This window comes from Necator americanus, chromosome II, assembly GCF_031761385.1.
Source record: "Necator americanus strain Aroian chromosome II, whole genome shotgun sequence".
Lineage (NCBI taxonomy): Eukaryota > Metazoa > Nematoda > Chromadorea > Rhabditida > Ancylostomatidae > Necator > Necator americanus.
In genome coordinates, this window is record NC_087372.1 from 20,243,874 (window position 1) to 20,259,676 (window position 15,803).

General features: G+C 44.2%; 3 protein-coding genes across 5 annotated transcripts in view; 1 reads left to right on the forward strand and 2 right to left on the reverse strand.

Moving 5' to 3' along the window:
* Positions 1-15,803, reverse strand: part of RB195_018628 (uncharacterized protein) — a gene marked incomplete at both ends in the record, with an annotated part of 64,937 nt that overhangs the window by 19,061 nt on the left and 30,073 nt on the right. For all 3 annotated transcript variants that reach the window (XM_064186155.1, XM_064186156.1, XM_064186152.1), the window contains 5 exons: positions 163-320; positions 488-600; positions 4,462-4,555; positions 4,643-4,760; positions 4,828-4,964. In XM_064186155.1, coding sequence (XP_064042033.1) covers positions 163-320; positions 488-600; positions 4,462-4,555; positions 4,643-4,760; positions 4,828-4,964 — 620 coding nt within the window. The remainder of the gene's footprint in view (positions 1-162; positions 321-487; positions 601-4,461; positions 4,556-4,642; positions 4,761-4,827; positions 4,965-15,803) is intronic.
* RB195_018630 (uncharacterized protein) lies at positions 11,157-11,600 on the forward strand (the record flags this gene model as incomplete). Its single annotated transcript, XM_064186158.1, has 1 exon — positions 11,157-11,600. One exon carries the CDS (start codon positions 11,157-11,159, stop codon positions 11,598-11,600), a length of 444 nt encoding a protein of 147 aa, XP_064042037.1.
* Positions 12,296-13,306, reverse strand: RB195_018631 (uncharacterized protein; the record flags this gene model as incomplete). The annotated part of the gene is made up of 4 exons (XM_064186159.1): positions 12,296-12,573; positions 12,878-13,030; positions 13,094-13,122; positions 13,197-13,306. 4 exons carry the CDS (start codon positions 13,304-13,306, stop codon positions 12,296-12,298), a joined length of 570 nt encoding a protein of 189 aa, XP_064042038.1.

The window sequence follows — 15,803 nt, forward strand, 5'->3', positions numbered from 1 at the left end:
TTGCAGTTCACCATGGTCCCACTTCGATTCCAACCGCTGTCTCCAACGCACCACTTCGAGCGCAGCCGCTTACGCAACTGTCCATGCTTCATGTCGTTTTGACCCAACTATAGCAATTTGATGCTGAAAACTACAACTATAAATAGCAAGTGCTTTTCCTACTTCATGTTCAAACAACCCTGATCCACAACAACAATTCCTGTAGATTCCGTCCTACGTAAAGCATGATGTTTCACTCGCAGTTTTGGGATGAATGGACTAAGAGAGTTGTCTATAGATGACTCGAAACCGTATTCTTTCTGCGGTTTCACTGTAACAACCTTAAAAATATTGTATTGAAAAACAAGAATATCCTTGTTGCGACAACATAGTTGTTTGCTGTTCAACATCCGAACAAAGCCAGCTACTTGTGGAAATTGGAGAAATAATTTTCAAGCCACGAGGGTTAACATCTGACATACGAACAAACTCTCATCACCTAACATACCTTAGTTTTCACAGTTTTTGAATGCTCGTAGGCCTCTCGAAGTCGCTTTGCTAAAGCAATACCTGGATTTGAGATGTGAACCCGCTCTTGAAACGAGGTCTCTGCTTGTATTTCTGAAAACATTTTTGAGTTGAAGGATCGATAACAAACTACAAAGTCGGTCTACTGTACATCCGACCAAAGGAGATATACAGTGCGCAACGAAAAGAACTTCATTCTAATAGAACTCAACAGCATAAGATTTTGCCATTTTATCAACCTACTTACTTGGATGCGTCCCAGCATCGTCCCCAGCCGTTCCTTTGTCGCAGTCATCGTCATCCAAAATATTCGTAAGCCTCGTGAATTTCATTGACCAATTTCAATGTGTGCAAATATTAGAAAATAGTGTGAAAATGTTTTTTTCTTTTTCTTTTTTGTTCTCTGGTTCCAGTGTTTGTTTCTCCGTTGTTCTCACTCGCAGCACGTTATATTAATATCCATGGTAGTAGTATTTATTAGTGTTTGCTACATTATATTATTTTGATTTATCTATTAAACGTCCACTTGTTTCTTTGATTCTGTTTATTATAACTAATTTTTCATTGCTATTAGGGTGTTTAGAAAGTATCTGCCGAAATACGGCAAAATTTCAGAACAACACAACTTTTTAACATTTTATTATTCGACGAAATAATCTCCATCAACATCGACAACCTTCTGCAAACGTCTCACAAGATCACGGATTCCTTTGGCGTAGAACTCCGGCGGCTTGGAGGCGAAGAAAGCCCGAAGGTCATTTTCGAGGTGGTCACAATCATCGTAGCGCTTCTCTTCCAGGTGATGCTGAAGCGATCGGAAGAGGTGGTAGTCTCTCGGGGCCAGGTCCGGGCTGTACAATGGATGAGGTAGAACTTCCCATCCGAGCTCTAGAATGTTCTGGGACGTCTTCTTCGTGATGTGAGGGGTTATCGTGCAGTGGGCGAACGTTGTCGAGCTTCGGGTGCTCCTTGCGGATCTTGTCGGCCAGTCTTTGCAGTTGAGCGCATTAGACCTCGGCAGTAACTGTCGTGTTCTCCGGCAGCAGTTTGAAACGGTAGATTCCATGAACTCCCCACCAGACGCCCAACATGACCTTCTTCTCATGGATTTCACCTTTCACGAAAGATCCGGCATTTCATCGCCAGCGCACCACGCACGTTTGTGGGTGTGGTTGACGTAGAGGACCCATTTTTCATCTCCAGTGACAATGGTGTCCAGCCAGTCGAATCTGCGGCTTCTGGAGAGCAGCCGAGTGCAGATGTCCAGGCGTCTTTGGCGGTTGCCGTCGCTTTGTGGAAGCCACTGACCGAGCTTTTTACCATTCCGAGAAATCGCAGTCCATTGCTCACGGTGGACGTCGAACTGCCAAGACTGGCAGCAAAATACCGCACACCTTCATGTGGATGCTGCTCCGCCAGATTCGTCAAACGATATTGCAGTCGGACCAGAGCGAGGCTCATCTTCGAGTTTCTTGTTTCCAGCTTTGAAGCGCTAGAACCAGGCCCACAGAGACCGCTCAGAAGGGGCTTCAGTGTCGAATACTTGACGTAAGTTTCCGATGGGCTTCAGCAGCAGGGTGGCCAGATTCGAACCCGTAAAGGAGTACGTGTCGAATATGGTGGAATGTTCGGCCATTATAAGATGAAATAGGTAAGGAAGAGGTAACCAGATATGTTATGTTTACACAAGCGGTAGTGTCCTTATGTAATATATTTAAAACGGGAACTTCCAGAACATCTCAAAAATCTGCTCTACTGCGAAATTTTCGGCAGACACTTTCCGAACACCCTAATAAGAGCGGCTATACTAGAAAGAGCGAGATAAGCGGGTCGTTTTCTAAAGAGTCTTCTATGGAGAGAAGGGAGTAGTTTTCAGGAAGGTTTTTTTCCCAACTACACGCTCGATCGTACTCTTGTTTCATCCTAAAATTCAGAATTATTTTCATCTCTGGGAACCTTGATATTAACTCTTTTAGTAGGGGGAACGGTCAAGATGTACCCGTATGATGTGGTATCGCGTATCCAGGAGGCTGATGAGTGCCGATAATTACGCTGCGCGACTCCTGACAGTGTCACAATTGCAATAACAGCCTGGTCGCTGCTATAGTGCTACGTCTGACGCCCCATAAACACCACCTTCCCCGTACTTCCTCCTCGCGTCTGCTTCTCCACATTGCATTATTTTCACTACGCCCGCAGCTCTTACGAAGCGCTTTTAACACTAACAAAAAAGGGAAAGTGTCTGGTGAATTGTTTGAAGCTATAGATTAAGTACAGTTGTTTAACAATTTATATAAGTGAAACCCCGTTCAGAAATTATCATTTGCTATAACTTGTAATGAATTGTTAGATGAAAACCACCGATTCATTTCTGAAAATAGAAGACATGTTTTTTTATGTTCTACTGTTCGATGTCATAGGATATTTCTTTACTTTTTTCGCTTTCTCGGCACTTCTTATTGTACATCTAGCTAGCCAAAACTGGCAGCCAGGGCCTGACTCTAGGTACAATGCATGTCTGTGAGGCGCGACTAATGCCTCACAGACATGCATTGTACCTAGAGGCGTATCTCGCAGGTACGGAGGTCTCTGTTCCCCATTAATACAACCAACCTATCATATTTATTTTATACAGAAGGTAGATAGAAATGAAGCGATAAAAAGGTAGAAAGTAGAAAGGAGTTCAAAGAATGAAGCAAGGTAATAGTACTGCTCAATGCCAGTTTAAGTCTTCAATTCAAATCACTCAAATCTTGTGAAGATGTTGACGAAGATTACCTGGTATAATTGCAAATTTTGGACATAAAGTCGCTACGCATAGAAGTTGTTGCAGTTGAAAGTTTAACATGAACGCGTTGAAAAACAATGTGAAACACGTGCTTATGCGCTGCGACTTTATACAGAGCAGATAGGGCGCGAAATGCGTCAAATTATGTGATAAGTGAAAATTATGTGATGTGTGTATGCAAGCTAGTATTTTTTCTGCAGTATATTTTTGGTACAACCCTTATCCGTGTGAAGTTTCTCAAATGAGGGCAATGTAGGTCACGCTTATCACCATTTTGTATGCTTCTGATGAAATATCTTGTAATTGGACAAGGTTTACTTCTACTGTTTAATTTCCAAGAATATGCACTCAGTTGCCATGTTCGTATTTCAGAACTTGCTGCGTCAATTCGCTAATCACTCCTCTCCCTTCCAAATTCGCAGTTTCCAGCGCTCCATCGCCTCTCGCGCGCGGTTGTTTGTAGGAAGGGGGGGAGGGTCTAGGTGATCCAAGACGCGCGGCACTGAAGGCAGGTCAGCAGCTGTCCGTCAATTTTCGCAGGTACCTCTTTTCTGGCACCCTTTAAGTAGTTTTCTTTCCTTTGCCTTTTTTTGCACCCAAATAAAAAAGCTTCGATAGTTACGGTTACACTTGCACATTAAAAAGAGCATCTTGTTTTTTACCCATACCTAAAACAAAACATTTGTTTAAGAATAAGTAGAACATAAAGATAAAAGAGCAACAAAGGAGGCGAAAGTAATGCAAACAATACAAGAACTGTAAGATTGTTAAGCTTATGTCCGCGTTTTTTCCAACAAATGTAGAAGTGCAAGTCCCACGCTTTTCGAACGGAATTGTCATTTCCAACTATATATATTAGATTTAACCAAAAGAAAATGAAAATCGGAACAAAAGGTCGAAGAGGAAAGAAGTGCTTAACTTTTCAGAACTGCATACGTTTGAATTAATTGATTGATCAGATAGGAGAAGTAAGACAATTTCAAAAGTTTGACTACAAGAAAATCTGACATCGAGGAGGACTGCTCATTAATTTTCCAGCTCACATAGCAAAAATACAAAGTTTAACGCGTAGCTATGCCACCACTTTTTCAGGACCAGGTGCAGAACATTTCTTACAGACGACTTTGCAGTAATAGACCTATTTCTTATTGAGAACCAATACATACTTCGCTTCCTCGTGGATTCTGCTCCAATTACAGTTTTCGGTAGTTCTGCCACATCATCTCGACCAGCACGATCCAGCTCATCCATTACAATTCCCTGCGAACATAAATTCTTCAAAAAGTTCAAAAGGCAAATAAATAGAAAATAAATATGAAATATGACAACGACAGACAGACAACGAACAGCTCGCTCTACAACATGGTCATCAACCATTATGATTCGTTCTAGGTACTCCTCCACATCCGAATCCAATGTCGGCAACCTAGTTGGACAACCAGTGTTGCGCATTAAAGTGGTTAGCCTTTAAAATCTCTTACTTAAATAATCATGTTAAATGCCGGGATTAAACAAATCGCTTCAGATCCTACATAAGACGCATCCTCGTCTCCTGTTGTTCCACAAACGTCGTGAAGGCACAGAACGAATTGCATAACTCATACTCATCGCCACACCGCGGCAGATCGTTTGCAGCTCGGACCAGCTGTGCCGCTTTTGTCATCACATCCTGTAATAGTCAATATAAGGCATAACAGATATGTGATTTTCTTGTATCAAGTAGAGCATATTGTGCAGAACAAAAATGCGTGAAAATCGAAGTTGAATGATAGCTTCAATTTTTGATATAAAAAGTGCACCAGTGATAATAAAATTAATGGTAGTAATAATCATATACTAATAAATAATCATGATATCATGCATAATTATCTCTTTCCCTAAAGAACGATACTTTGTTTTCTCTGCCAATTAATTCAACTCAATTGATCTGAAGTTGTAGCTGAGCAAAAAAAAATCAGAATGGATCATAATCTTTACATGAACTATCATGCTATATAATAATAGTTTAATCCGTGTGTGTGTATGTGTGTGTATGTGTGTGTATGTGTATGTATGTATGTATGTATGTGTGTGTGTGTGTGTGTGTGTGTGTGTGTGTGTGTGTGTGTGTGTGTGTGTGTGTGTGTGTGTGTGTGTGTGTGTGTGTGTGTGTGACGAAATTCGAAAAAGGGGGTGCGACGGGTCCAACCGGCGTCGAATTGGTGCGCTATGGTCATATAGCTATAAAATGGGTTGCGATGGGTCCTGCGGGGTCGGATTGGTGCGCCGGCGCCAGATACCCATAGAAGGGGGTGCGACGGGTCCACCGGTGTCAGATACCTATAGAAGGGGGTGCGAGGGGTCCAACGGGGTCAGATTGGTGCGCCGGCGCCAGATTGCTATAATATGCGACGGATCCATCGGCGTCGGTGGACCCGGTCCCGGTTGGTGCGCAATAACTTAGTGTGAATGATGCAAAAGATAAATGGTTGGAGCCGTTTCATAGCCGTGACCACTGGGCGATTTGCTCTTCACCTTTATGACTCCTCCGCTTTCCTTCTTCGCTCGCCTCAAGTTTGTAGCATGCCGTTCTCAGAAAGTGGAAACACGCAAACGGTTGCTTAAATAGTAGCAAGATGTTTATGCGATCTGACGTGGGACGTTATCATTATCAGTAGAATGATGTCTTTCACGTCATTTTATGTTAAAACATCATTCTGTGATAACTATTGGGGGAAATCAAGAGGAATACCCATACTTTGAGTAATGCTTTCAAATAGTATCTACATTAATCTCGCATCGGAGGAGTGTTTGCAGCTGATGGTCGAATATTCACCAAATGTAAAATTGTAAAATTCAGAAGGAAAACTCCTTAATCTTTCGCCTTAATTTATAATATAAAGAAGAGAAGGAAAGCGTTGTTAAAAACACAAATCTAATTTCACAGAAAACACCACTACTATTAACTTTCATTGATCAGTGAAGGGAAGCGAAGCTAAAACCACCGAAAGTCTGAAGTCCAGCTTTAGCCGGACATTCAGACTGGTATATAATAACGAGCTTAGTCCGTGTGTGTTTGTCTATGTCACGAAATTCGAAAAAGGGGGTGCGACGGGTCCATCCGGCGTCGGAATGGTGCGCCGGCGCCAGACAGCTATAGAAGGGGTTGCGACGGGTCTACCGGGATCGGATTGGGGCGCCGGCGCCAGATAGCTATAATATGGGGTGCGACGGGTCTACTGGCGTCGAAATGGTGCGGCCGGCGCCAGATAGCTATGGAAGGGGTTGCGACGGGTCCACCGGCGTCGAATCGTTCTGCCACAATTCAGTATTATCGCGCAGTAACTTCATGTGCACGTCGCAAAAGGTAAATGGGATTTTACAACCGTTTCATACACGTGGCTGCTACGCTACGCGCTCTGCTTTTCATCTCTATTACTCCCCGGTGCGCTGGTTTTCTTTCATGTTTGCTTCAGGTTGGTAACATGCCTTTCTCAGAAAGTGGAAAACGAATGAAACCGGCTGCTTAAACACTAGCTAGCAGTTTACATGATCTGACGAGGAACGTTATCTTTATCAGTACAATGGTGTCGTTCACGTCACTTTATGTTAAACATCATTGTTGGGCTGTTGGAGAAAACAGGAAGAAAATCCATATTTCGAGTGATACTTTCCAATTGTTCTTATATTATACCAGTCTGAGCGTCCGGCTAAAGCCGGACTTCAGACCTTCTGTGGTGTTGGCTTCGCTCGCTTTCATTGATCAACGAAAATTAATATTAGTGTTATTAGTTCTATGAAATTGGACTTGTGTATCTCCGGCAATTCTTCTTCCTTTTTTTATATTATAACTAAATGCGAAAGATTTCATAGTCTTCTTTCTAAACGCGTCAGTTCTACATTTGGATAACATTAGAGCTTCAGCTTCAAACACTCCTTATCAATATATTATAGACAATATTTAAAAGTATCTTGCGAAATATGGGTTTTTCTCCTGTTTTCTACAAACGGTTATCAAAGAATAGTGTTTTGGCATAAAATAACGTGAAAGACATCATCCTACTGATAAAGATAACGTTCCACGTTAGATCACATAAACATCCTGCTACTATTTAAGCAGCCGTTTTCATGCGCGTTTCCACTTTCTGAAAACGGCATGCTACCAACTTGAGACGAACGAAGAAAGAAATAGATACGCGGAGGAGTCATGAAGATGAAAAGCAACGCGCCCAGTGGCCACGGCTATGAAACGGCTTTAACTATTTATCTTTTGCAACATGCACGCGAAGTTATTGCGCAACATTTCGATTCCGCGGGACCCGTCTCACACCACGTTATAGCCATATGCCGCCAGCGCGCCGACCCGACGCCGGATGGACCCATCATACCCCCTTTTATACCTATCTGGCGCCGGCGCACCAATCCGACGCCAGTGGACCCGTCACACCCCCTTCTATAGGTATCTGGCGCCGGTGGACCCGTCACACCCCGTATTATAACTATCTGGCACCATTGCGCCAATCCGACGCCGGTGGACCCGTCTCACCCCTTTTTATACCTATCTGGCGCCAGCGCGCCAATCCGACGCGGTGGACCCGTCACACCCCTCTTATAGGTATTTGGTGCCGGTGGACCCGTCGCACCCGCTTCTGTAGGTATCTGGCGCCGGTGGACCCGTCGCACCCGCTTCTATAGGTACCTGGCGCCGGTGGACCCGTCGCACCCGCTTCTGTAGGTATCTGGCGCCGGTGGACCCGTCGCACCCGCTTCTATAGGTACCTGGCGCCGGTGGACCCGTCGCACCCGCTTCTATAAGTATCTGGCGCCGGTAGACCCGTCGCACCACCCTTTTTGAATTTCGTGACTGACACACACACACACACAGACAGACACACGTGACAGAATAAGCCCGTTATTATATACTAGTCTGAACGTCCGGCTAAAGCCGGACCTCAGACTTTCTGTGCTGTTTGCTTCGCTCGCCTTCACTGATCAACGAAAATTAATATTAGTGCAGTTTTCTATGAAATTGGACTTGTGTATCTCCAACAATCTTTCTTCCTTTTCTATATTATAATTAAAGCGAAAGATTTCACAATTTTCTTTCTAAACTCGTCAGTTCTACATTTGGAGAACATTCGAACTTCAGCTTCAAACACTCCCTACCAATACATTATAGACAAAATTCAAAAGTATCACTCCAAGTATGGGTTTTCCTACTGTTTTCCCCAGACAGTTATCAAAGAATGATTTGTTGGCATAAAATGACGTGAAAGACATCATTCTACTGATAATGATAACGTTCTACGTCAGATCACATAAACATCTGCTACTATTTAAGCAGCCGCTTGCATGCGTGTTTCCACTTTCTGAGAACGGCATGCTACAAACTTGAGGCGAGCGAATAAGAAAATAGGCACGCGGAGGAGTAGTAAAGGTGAAGAGCAAAGCGCCCAGTGGTCACGGCAATGAAACGGCTCCAACCATTTATCTTTTACGTCATGCACCCTGAGTTATTGCGCACCAATGACCGGGTCCACCGACGCCGATGGATCCGTCGCATATTATAGCAATCTGGCGCCGGCGCACCAATCTGACCCCGTTGGACCCCTCGCACCCCCTTCTATAGGTATCTGACACCGGTGGACCCGTCGCACCCCCTTCTATAGGTATCTGCCGCCGGTGGACCCGTTGCACCCCTTCTATGGGTATCTGGCGCCGGCGCACCAATCCGACCCCGTTGGACCCCTCGCACCCCCTTCTATAGGTATCTGACGCCGTTGGACCCCTCGCACCCCCTTCTATAGGTATCTGACACCGGTGGAGCCGTCGCACCCCCTTCTATAGGTATCTGCCGCCGGTGGACCCGTTGCACCCCTTCTATGGGTATCTGGCGCCGGCGCACCAATCCGACCCCGTTGGACCCCTCGCACCCCCTTCTATAGGTATCTGACGCCGTTGGACCCCTCGCACCCCCTTCTATGGGTATCTGGCGCCGGCGCACCAATCCGACACCGCAGGAGCCATCGCAACCCATTTTATAGCTATATGACCATAGCGCACCAATTCGACGCCGGGTGGACCCGTCGCACCCCCTTTTTCGAATTTCGTGACACACAGACAAACACACACACACACGGACTAAGCTCGTTATTATATATCATGATCATGATATATAACATGATATCATGATATCATGATCATGATCATGATTGGTATCGAAGGAGTGTTTGAAGCTGAAGTTTGCATATTCCCAAATGTAAAACCGACACGTTTAGAAAAAAATCTTTCGCCTTTATAGTAAGAAAAAAAGAAGAAAACGTTATTAGGGAAATAGAATTCTGATTTTACAGAAAATATCACAACCATAAATTTTCGATTAATTGATTAGAGAATGCGAGCGAAGAGAACACCACAAAAAGTCTGATGTCCGGCTTTAGCCGGACATTCAGACTTGTAATAAATAATACTAGTAAGTCGACCTATCATCGACCCCAATGGTCGTAAAGGGACGTGGTCTTAGATATTGGGCGCAGTTGTGGGTTTTCTTTTCATACATGACGTACGTACGTTGACGTAGAACATTACTTTTATCTATACGATAATGATATTCACGCGAAAATAAAAAGAGGAGAAGAACTCATATGTCGAATAGTGTCGAATTCACCATGTGGCGGTATCGAAGGAATGTAGGTGTTAAATCAAATTGGAATATTCTCCAAATGAAAAACTGACGCATTTAGAAAGAAAACTGTGAAATTGATTGAATTTGAACTATGCTCAAATCTCTTTTAAAAAAAGCTTAGAAAGCGCTGATGGCCACTGCTAATAGTAATAACATGAAAGGTTCTGTTTTACATCTAAAGATGCATGCACGCTATTTTTTTTTCGGTTTACGTGGATGGAGCATCGGAGCTGCATTCTATGTGGGCATTGCTGAAATGTGAATACTCAACAAGATTGAAGAAGATATCCTGCGTAGAGTACGCTGAAGGGTAGTCCTCTACTTACATTGTCCTACTAGTGTCACATATAAAACAACTCATTCGTGCATATTCTGGCCACTCAGATATGCAGATGATTAGTTTGTCATGAAAAAGATGACCAAGATACCAATATTTTATTTTATTTCGGCGGGTAACGCTCTGCACATGTATCTTCGAAAAAGGTAGTGAAAATCTCAAGTCTCTAGCACTCGTTAAATAGATCCCAAGGCGTCAATCAAATTAGTGCGAACCGGTGCAGTTGTACCAAGAAGTATAACTACAAGTGAATTTGTTTAGAAGCAAAGTTTGTGAACAGTTTTGCAGCCGTGAAAACTGCGTGTGTCGCGTTTCACTCATATGTACTCCCTAACATGTCTATTTAGCTGCACATTTGCCTGCCACTTGCCGTAATATTAGTGACGTCTTTTCTTCAAGAATCAGAAACATGCATGCAAACGACTGCTTACCAAACAGTTTACAGGCATTTATTATAGTTTACTTATAGTCTGGTCAAAACAACATGAAGCACGGACAGTTGCGTAAGCGGCTGCGCTCGAAGTGGTGCCGTGGAGGCAGCGTTTGGAATCGAAGTGGGACCAGATCGAACAGCACCACCGTACGGCGGTAGCAGGAGTCCTCACTCGATCCTAACCGCTATACTCCACCGCACCGCTTCGAACGCAGCCGCTTACACAACTGCCCGTGCTTCATGTTGTTTTGACCCTACTATATCTATTGACCCTACTTTATCAGTACACGTCATTTCATATTAACACATCATTTTGTCTCAAGGGTAAAAAAAAAGAGAAGAAAAACTCTTACTTCGAATAGTTTTTTTCAAATTGTAATGGTAATCACCGATGTAATGACTTCACTAACTTGACTTAATCGGAGGGATGATGTCATCGCCTGACACGATTACCCGCAACTTCGCCGAGGTGTTTGCTTGGACGCAGTTGTGCCAAACCTTCTCGATCTTCTGCGAGAGTATGCACAGAATCAATCCATTCGACGCTATTCTATATCCTGCTAAGCCTTACTTCTCGCTTGAACTGCCACGCCGAGAGTTCTCAGGTCCTCTTTCACCACCTCAGTGCAAAGCTTCCGTTTTCGGACAGGTGGCCTCCTCCAACTTGAACCCCACAAACTCCTCGGAACTCGTAAAACAGGGCGATTTCCTTAGCGCATCTTTACTGAACATCTTTATCGTAGCTGCTCGTTGTTCTTCAGCATGTAGAGCAGGTAACAGAACTCATCGACGAGGTCGATCGGTTGTCCGTGTGGTCGTCCCTTATTCGGATCGAATAGATTCACAACTGCTTGTATTTATCAGGGCGTAGGCGTTTTCGTTCTGCTTTCAGCGAATATAACAACATCGGCGTACTCGAAATCAGACAAGGGGCACCCTGATGGCGCTAAGATGTCGGCAGCAAGCTGATCGACTGTTCTTGGCACGATGTCACCGATAGCGAAGTTGAACAGGAAGCGTCACGCCACTGCCCTTTGCCTTTTTCCAGTTACCACCTCAAGCAGTGTTGTTTGCACATCCGGGTGGTGTTCGAACTGCACCGGTTGTTCGTTAATTCTTGTCATCAAGCAAGCGAACAAACTTTCCTGGTACTCCATCGGCGCGGAGAGCGTTGAAAAGATGACCTCGATGAGGAGAATCGAAAGCGACTTCAAAGTAAAGAAAGGCTAATTGCATTGACTTCAAATACCGCTGCAAGATTTCAATCACTCTCCCAACGATCAGGTCAAACGTAGATCGCCCAGGACGGAAACCAGCTTGCTCGTCGAGCGCTGTTTATTCGCGATGCTCACTAAGTCGGTCCATGATAATCCGCTCCAAAACCTTGTGCATAACAAAGAGATTATATGATAGTTCCTATAGATAGATCTCACGAATCCCTAAAGGAAGAAGATATTTCAGCATTTCTGCGCTATTTCCATCTCCATCAAATTTTCCATTTCTCATGTTTTGAATAGAGACCAGAATCTCAATTTCAGCCGATGGTTCCTTGTTAAGAGCACATGTCTATGAACGTGCTCGAGCTAATAAGCTGAGCGGGTTCAGCAATGTCTTGAAGTGTTCCTTCCAAATTGGAAGGGTTGCTTCACCGACAGCTACCCCATTGGCAACGTTGAGGACAGGGGAACATCTTTCCAACTTGCCGCTATACTGCTTTAATAAAGCATAGGCTTTCCGCGGGTTCTTGCCTTCCCACGCCTTTTCAAATTCCTTCGATCTTGACGTCCACTCGTTATCGCGGTCTTGTTGCGTTGACGACGCAACTTCCTTCTCAGACCATTTTCCTTGTTGAAATCACCAGTGCTGTGGGCGACACATGCAGATTTGTACGTGGATGTTGTCTCCAAAAAAGGCAAACTTCTTCCGCGGCATTTAAGCCAGAAGTGTTTCCCTTGCAGCGTTCTGGATACACTCCTGAATACTGCTCTTCAGGCGTTAGAAGGGTTGATGCCTGACAGTGAGTTGGTAGCGTCAATGACTCTTCTCAAACGTGGAAGCGATGATGAGGCCCGTCTGCTCACATAAGTCGGCCGGACGGTCACCGTTAACCAACGCGCTCCGCTAGATAATACCATTTTCCTAGCATACTGGATTGTTGTTCCAGTTCCGTAGCGGCGTGGGCACTTACGATCCAGAGTTTACGTCCTCTGCGATCCCCCTGTTGTACAAAGGCGTATCTAGACGATGTTGAGCCAAGTTCCCGCACTAGGTTGTTCTCTTCAGTTTCGGCTGAGGGACTCCCTTCACTTTTGAACATTTGACGGAGGGATCCTTATCACTTGAGCTGCACCACATAAGCAACACCCTCTTCAGCTGAGGAGGGTCCGGGAGGTCTGAAAAAAGAGCAAAGAAAACGGTGGTCAGAAAAACTACGAATTTGAAGTCTGGGGTGTGGGACAAGAGATACCCGTGAAAACCGGCTGACTGCTCCTGACCTCCCTTCAGCACCGCGCGCACCCGCGCAATCACGGCTGCCACTCCACCAGCTGGACATCCTCCACGACCGCCTGAGATCATCTAGACCCCGCCCCCTTATTGCTGTCTAATCAACGACATTCGCGTCGCGACGAAGCAGTGGATACTGCGAATTTAGAAGGGTGAGGAGTGTAGAACGAATTGACGCACCACGTTCTGGTGTACGAAAATAGTAAATTGAGCGCATATGATCGGGATTTAAGGAAAAAACTACATCCTTCTATCCAATTAAAAGATATATTATCAGAGACATATCATAGAGTATCAAATAGTCAAAGATATGATGATTGATAAGAGTGATATGCGTGTTCTACATTGACCTCACCTGAGCAGCGTCACAGAAATAAAGATTATCTCAAAAAGATGCTGCAGGCAAAAGAATAAGAAGAATAAAGGGCTTTCGGTTGCAGCAACTATACTCCCAGCAACTTTATTTCCTTATTACTTTGTATGCATTCTTTGAACTCCTTCCTATATTTTACCTTTTCAAAATTTTATATGGATATAATGTTTATATGGAGCGCAACTTAAATATTTTAGTACTTCCTTGTACGTTTTATAGAATAAAACTTTGTATGGTTCTTCAAACTTCTTTCAACAGCGTTTTATCGCTTCATTTGTATCTATTCTCTACATAAAATCAAAATGACAGGTAAGGTTTATTAGTGGCGAACAGAAACCTTTCTATATTCGAGATCTCAGGTTCAGGTATAATGTATGCCTACGAGGCATTGCTCGCACCTCGCATTCGGTGGTAGTTTTACACAGCTAGATAAGCAAAAAGAGAAACAGAAAAAAAAAATTAGAAAATAGCGTTACACTGATCAGAGGAAATATTCATTTTCACTCGCATTTTTAAATGGCATATATTACAAACCTTTTTCATTTATACTATTTACACGTATACTTTATATAGAGTTCCAAATAACATCTAATACAAGGCACTTTCCCTTCCCTCCGATTCTAAAAGCGCATCGCAAGAGTTGCGGTCGCGGCGGAGAGAACTCCTCGTAAGAATAGCAGACGCGGCAAAATGGGCAGGGAGGGTGGTGTGAGAGGGGCGTCAGCGAGACGTAGCACAACAGGAGCAACCACGCTACTGTAGCGATCACGACGTTGTCAGGAGACGCGCGCTGCAATTAACGACGCTCACTAGCCTCCTGGATATGTGGCGGCACATCATACGGGTACCTCTTGACGGTTCCCCAAGAGTCTGATATTCCGCATTAGCTTGTGTGTGTATTTGTATGTGTGTATGCGTGCATGTGTCTGTATGTGTGTGAAACGAAATTCCAGAATGGGCTGCGACCGGTCCAACGGCGTCGTTAAGCGGTGAAATGTGGTGAAATGGGTCCAACGGCGTGGAATTGCTGCGCTATAGTGCAGTAAAACCGCGGAGTAACATTGTGTGCACGTCGCAAAAGCTAAATGGGACATTGCAAACGTTTCATATTCACGGCCGCTGCGCCCGTTGGTTTTCACCTCTATGATTCCGCGTACCTAGTCCTTGTTGGCTTCACCTAGTTGGCTTCAAGTTGCCAGCATGCCTTCTTTAGAGAGATTCTACACACATTTTTCGATACCAACACAATTAAAAGACATTCGAAGTATGAGTTTTTCTCCTCTTCTTTCCAAACATTTAACGCAGAACAATGCACCAACATGAAATGACGTGAACATCATTATCGCACTGATAAAGACAATGTTCTATGTCACATCACGTGAACTATTAGCTACTATTTAAGCAGCCGTTTGCATGCGTGTTTGCAATTTCTGAAGAAAGAGTGATACCAGCTTAACGCAAAGTTGTAGGTAAATAGATACGCAGAGCAGAACTTAGGGTGAAAAGAAACACATGCAACACTGTTAAAATGTTAAATTTCACAACGTCTCATTTAATTCTTGACAAGCCCACTTGGAGTTATTGCGCGGCACTGTTCCACCGCTGCGCATCAATTCCACGCATTTCCAATTTCATTTTTTTCTCACCACTTCTCGCTTTCTGGTCTCTGGTCTGAGAAGCATTTGCGGATAATCCGAAAGGGCCCCCTTTACTATTCCTCACCGAAAACAAGCTTTCGCCCTACCCGTAGTCCATAAAGTCTGAGTGGTAGATCTGCATCAGAAGTGAAAAAATCAACAAAATCAGTGGTCACCAGAGTGTGCCATCCACGGGACGGATAACTAGAATCAGAATCGTCGAGTAGCCGCAAAATCGAAGCTTCATCTAAACCCATAAATTAGGAACGAAACTGTGAATCGAACTCTAAAACTACAGAGGTCATGTTACACAAAACGTCATTGTCAGACGGCCGTTTGACTGGTCACAAGACCCAGACACTCATGATCGTCGAGCACTTCAGGTGCTGAATCTCAATCAATTCCTCCCATTACTCTCTCGACGGTAACTGTCCGTAGAGCGAAGTAATCGTGTTCGAATATCTCAAATTTGGGTATCTAAAACGGTGGATTAGCAGAGCAGAGATGCCTTACTGGCTGTGCCGCTTTTACAAAATGAACTTCGCAATATATACGAAGA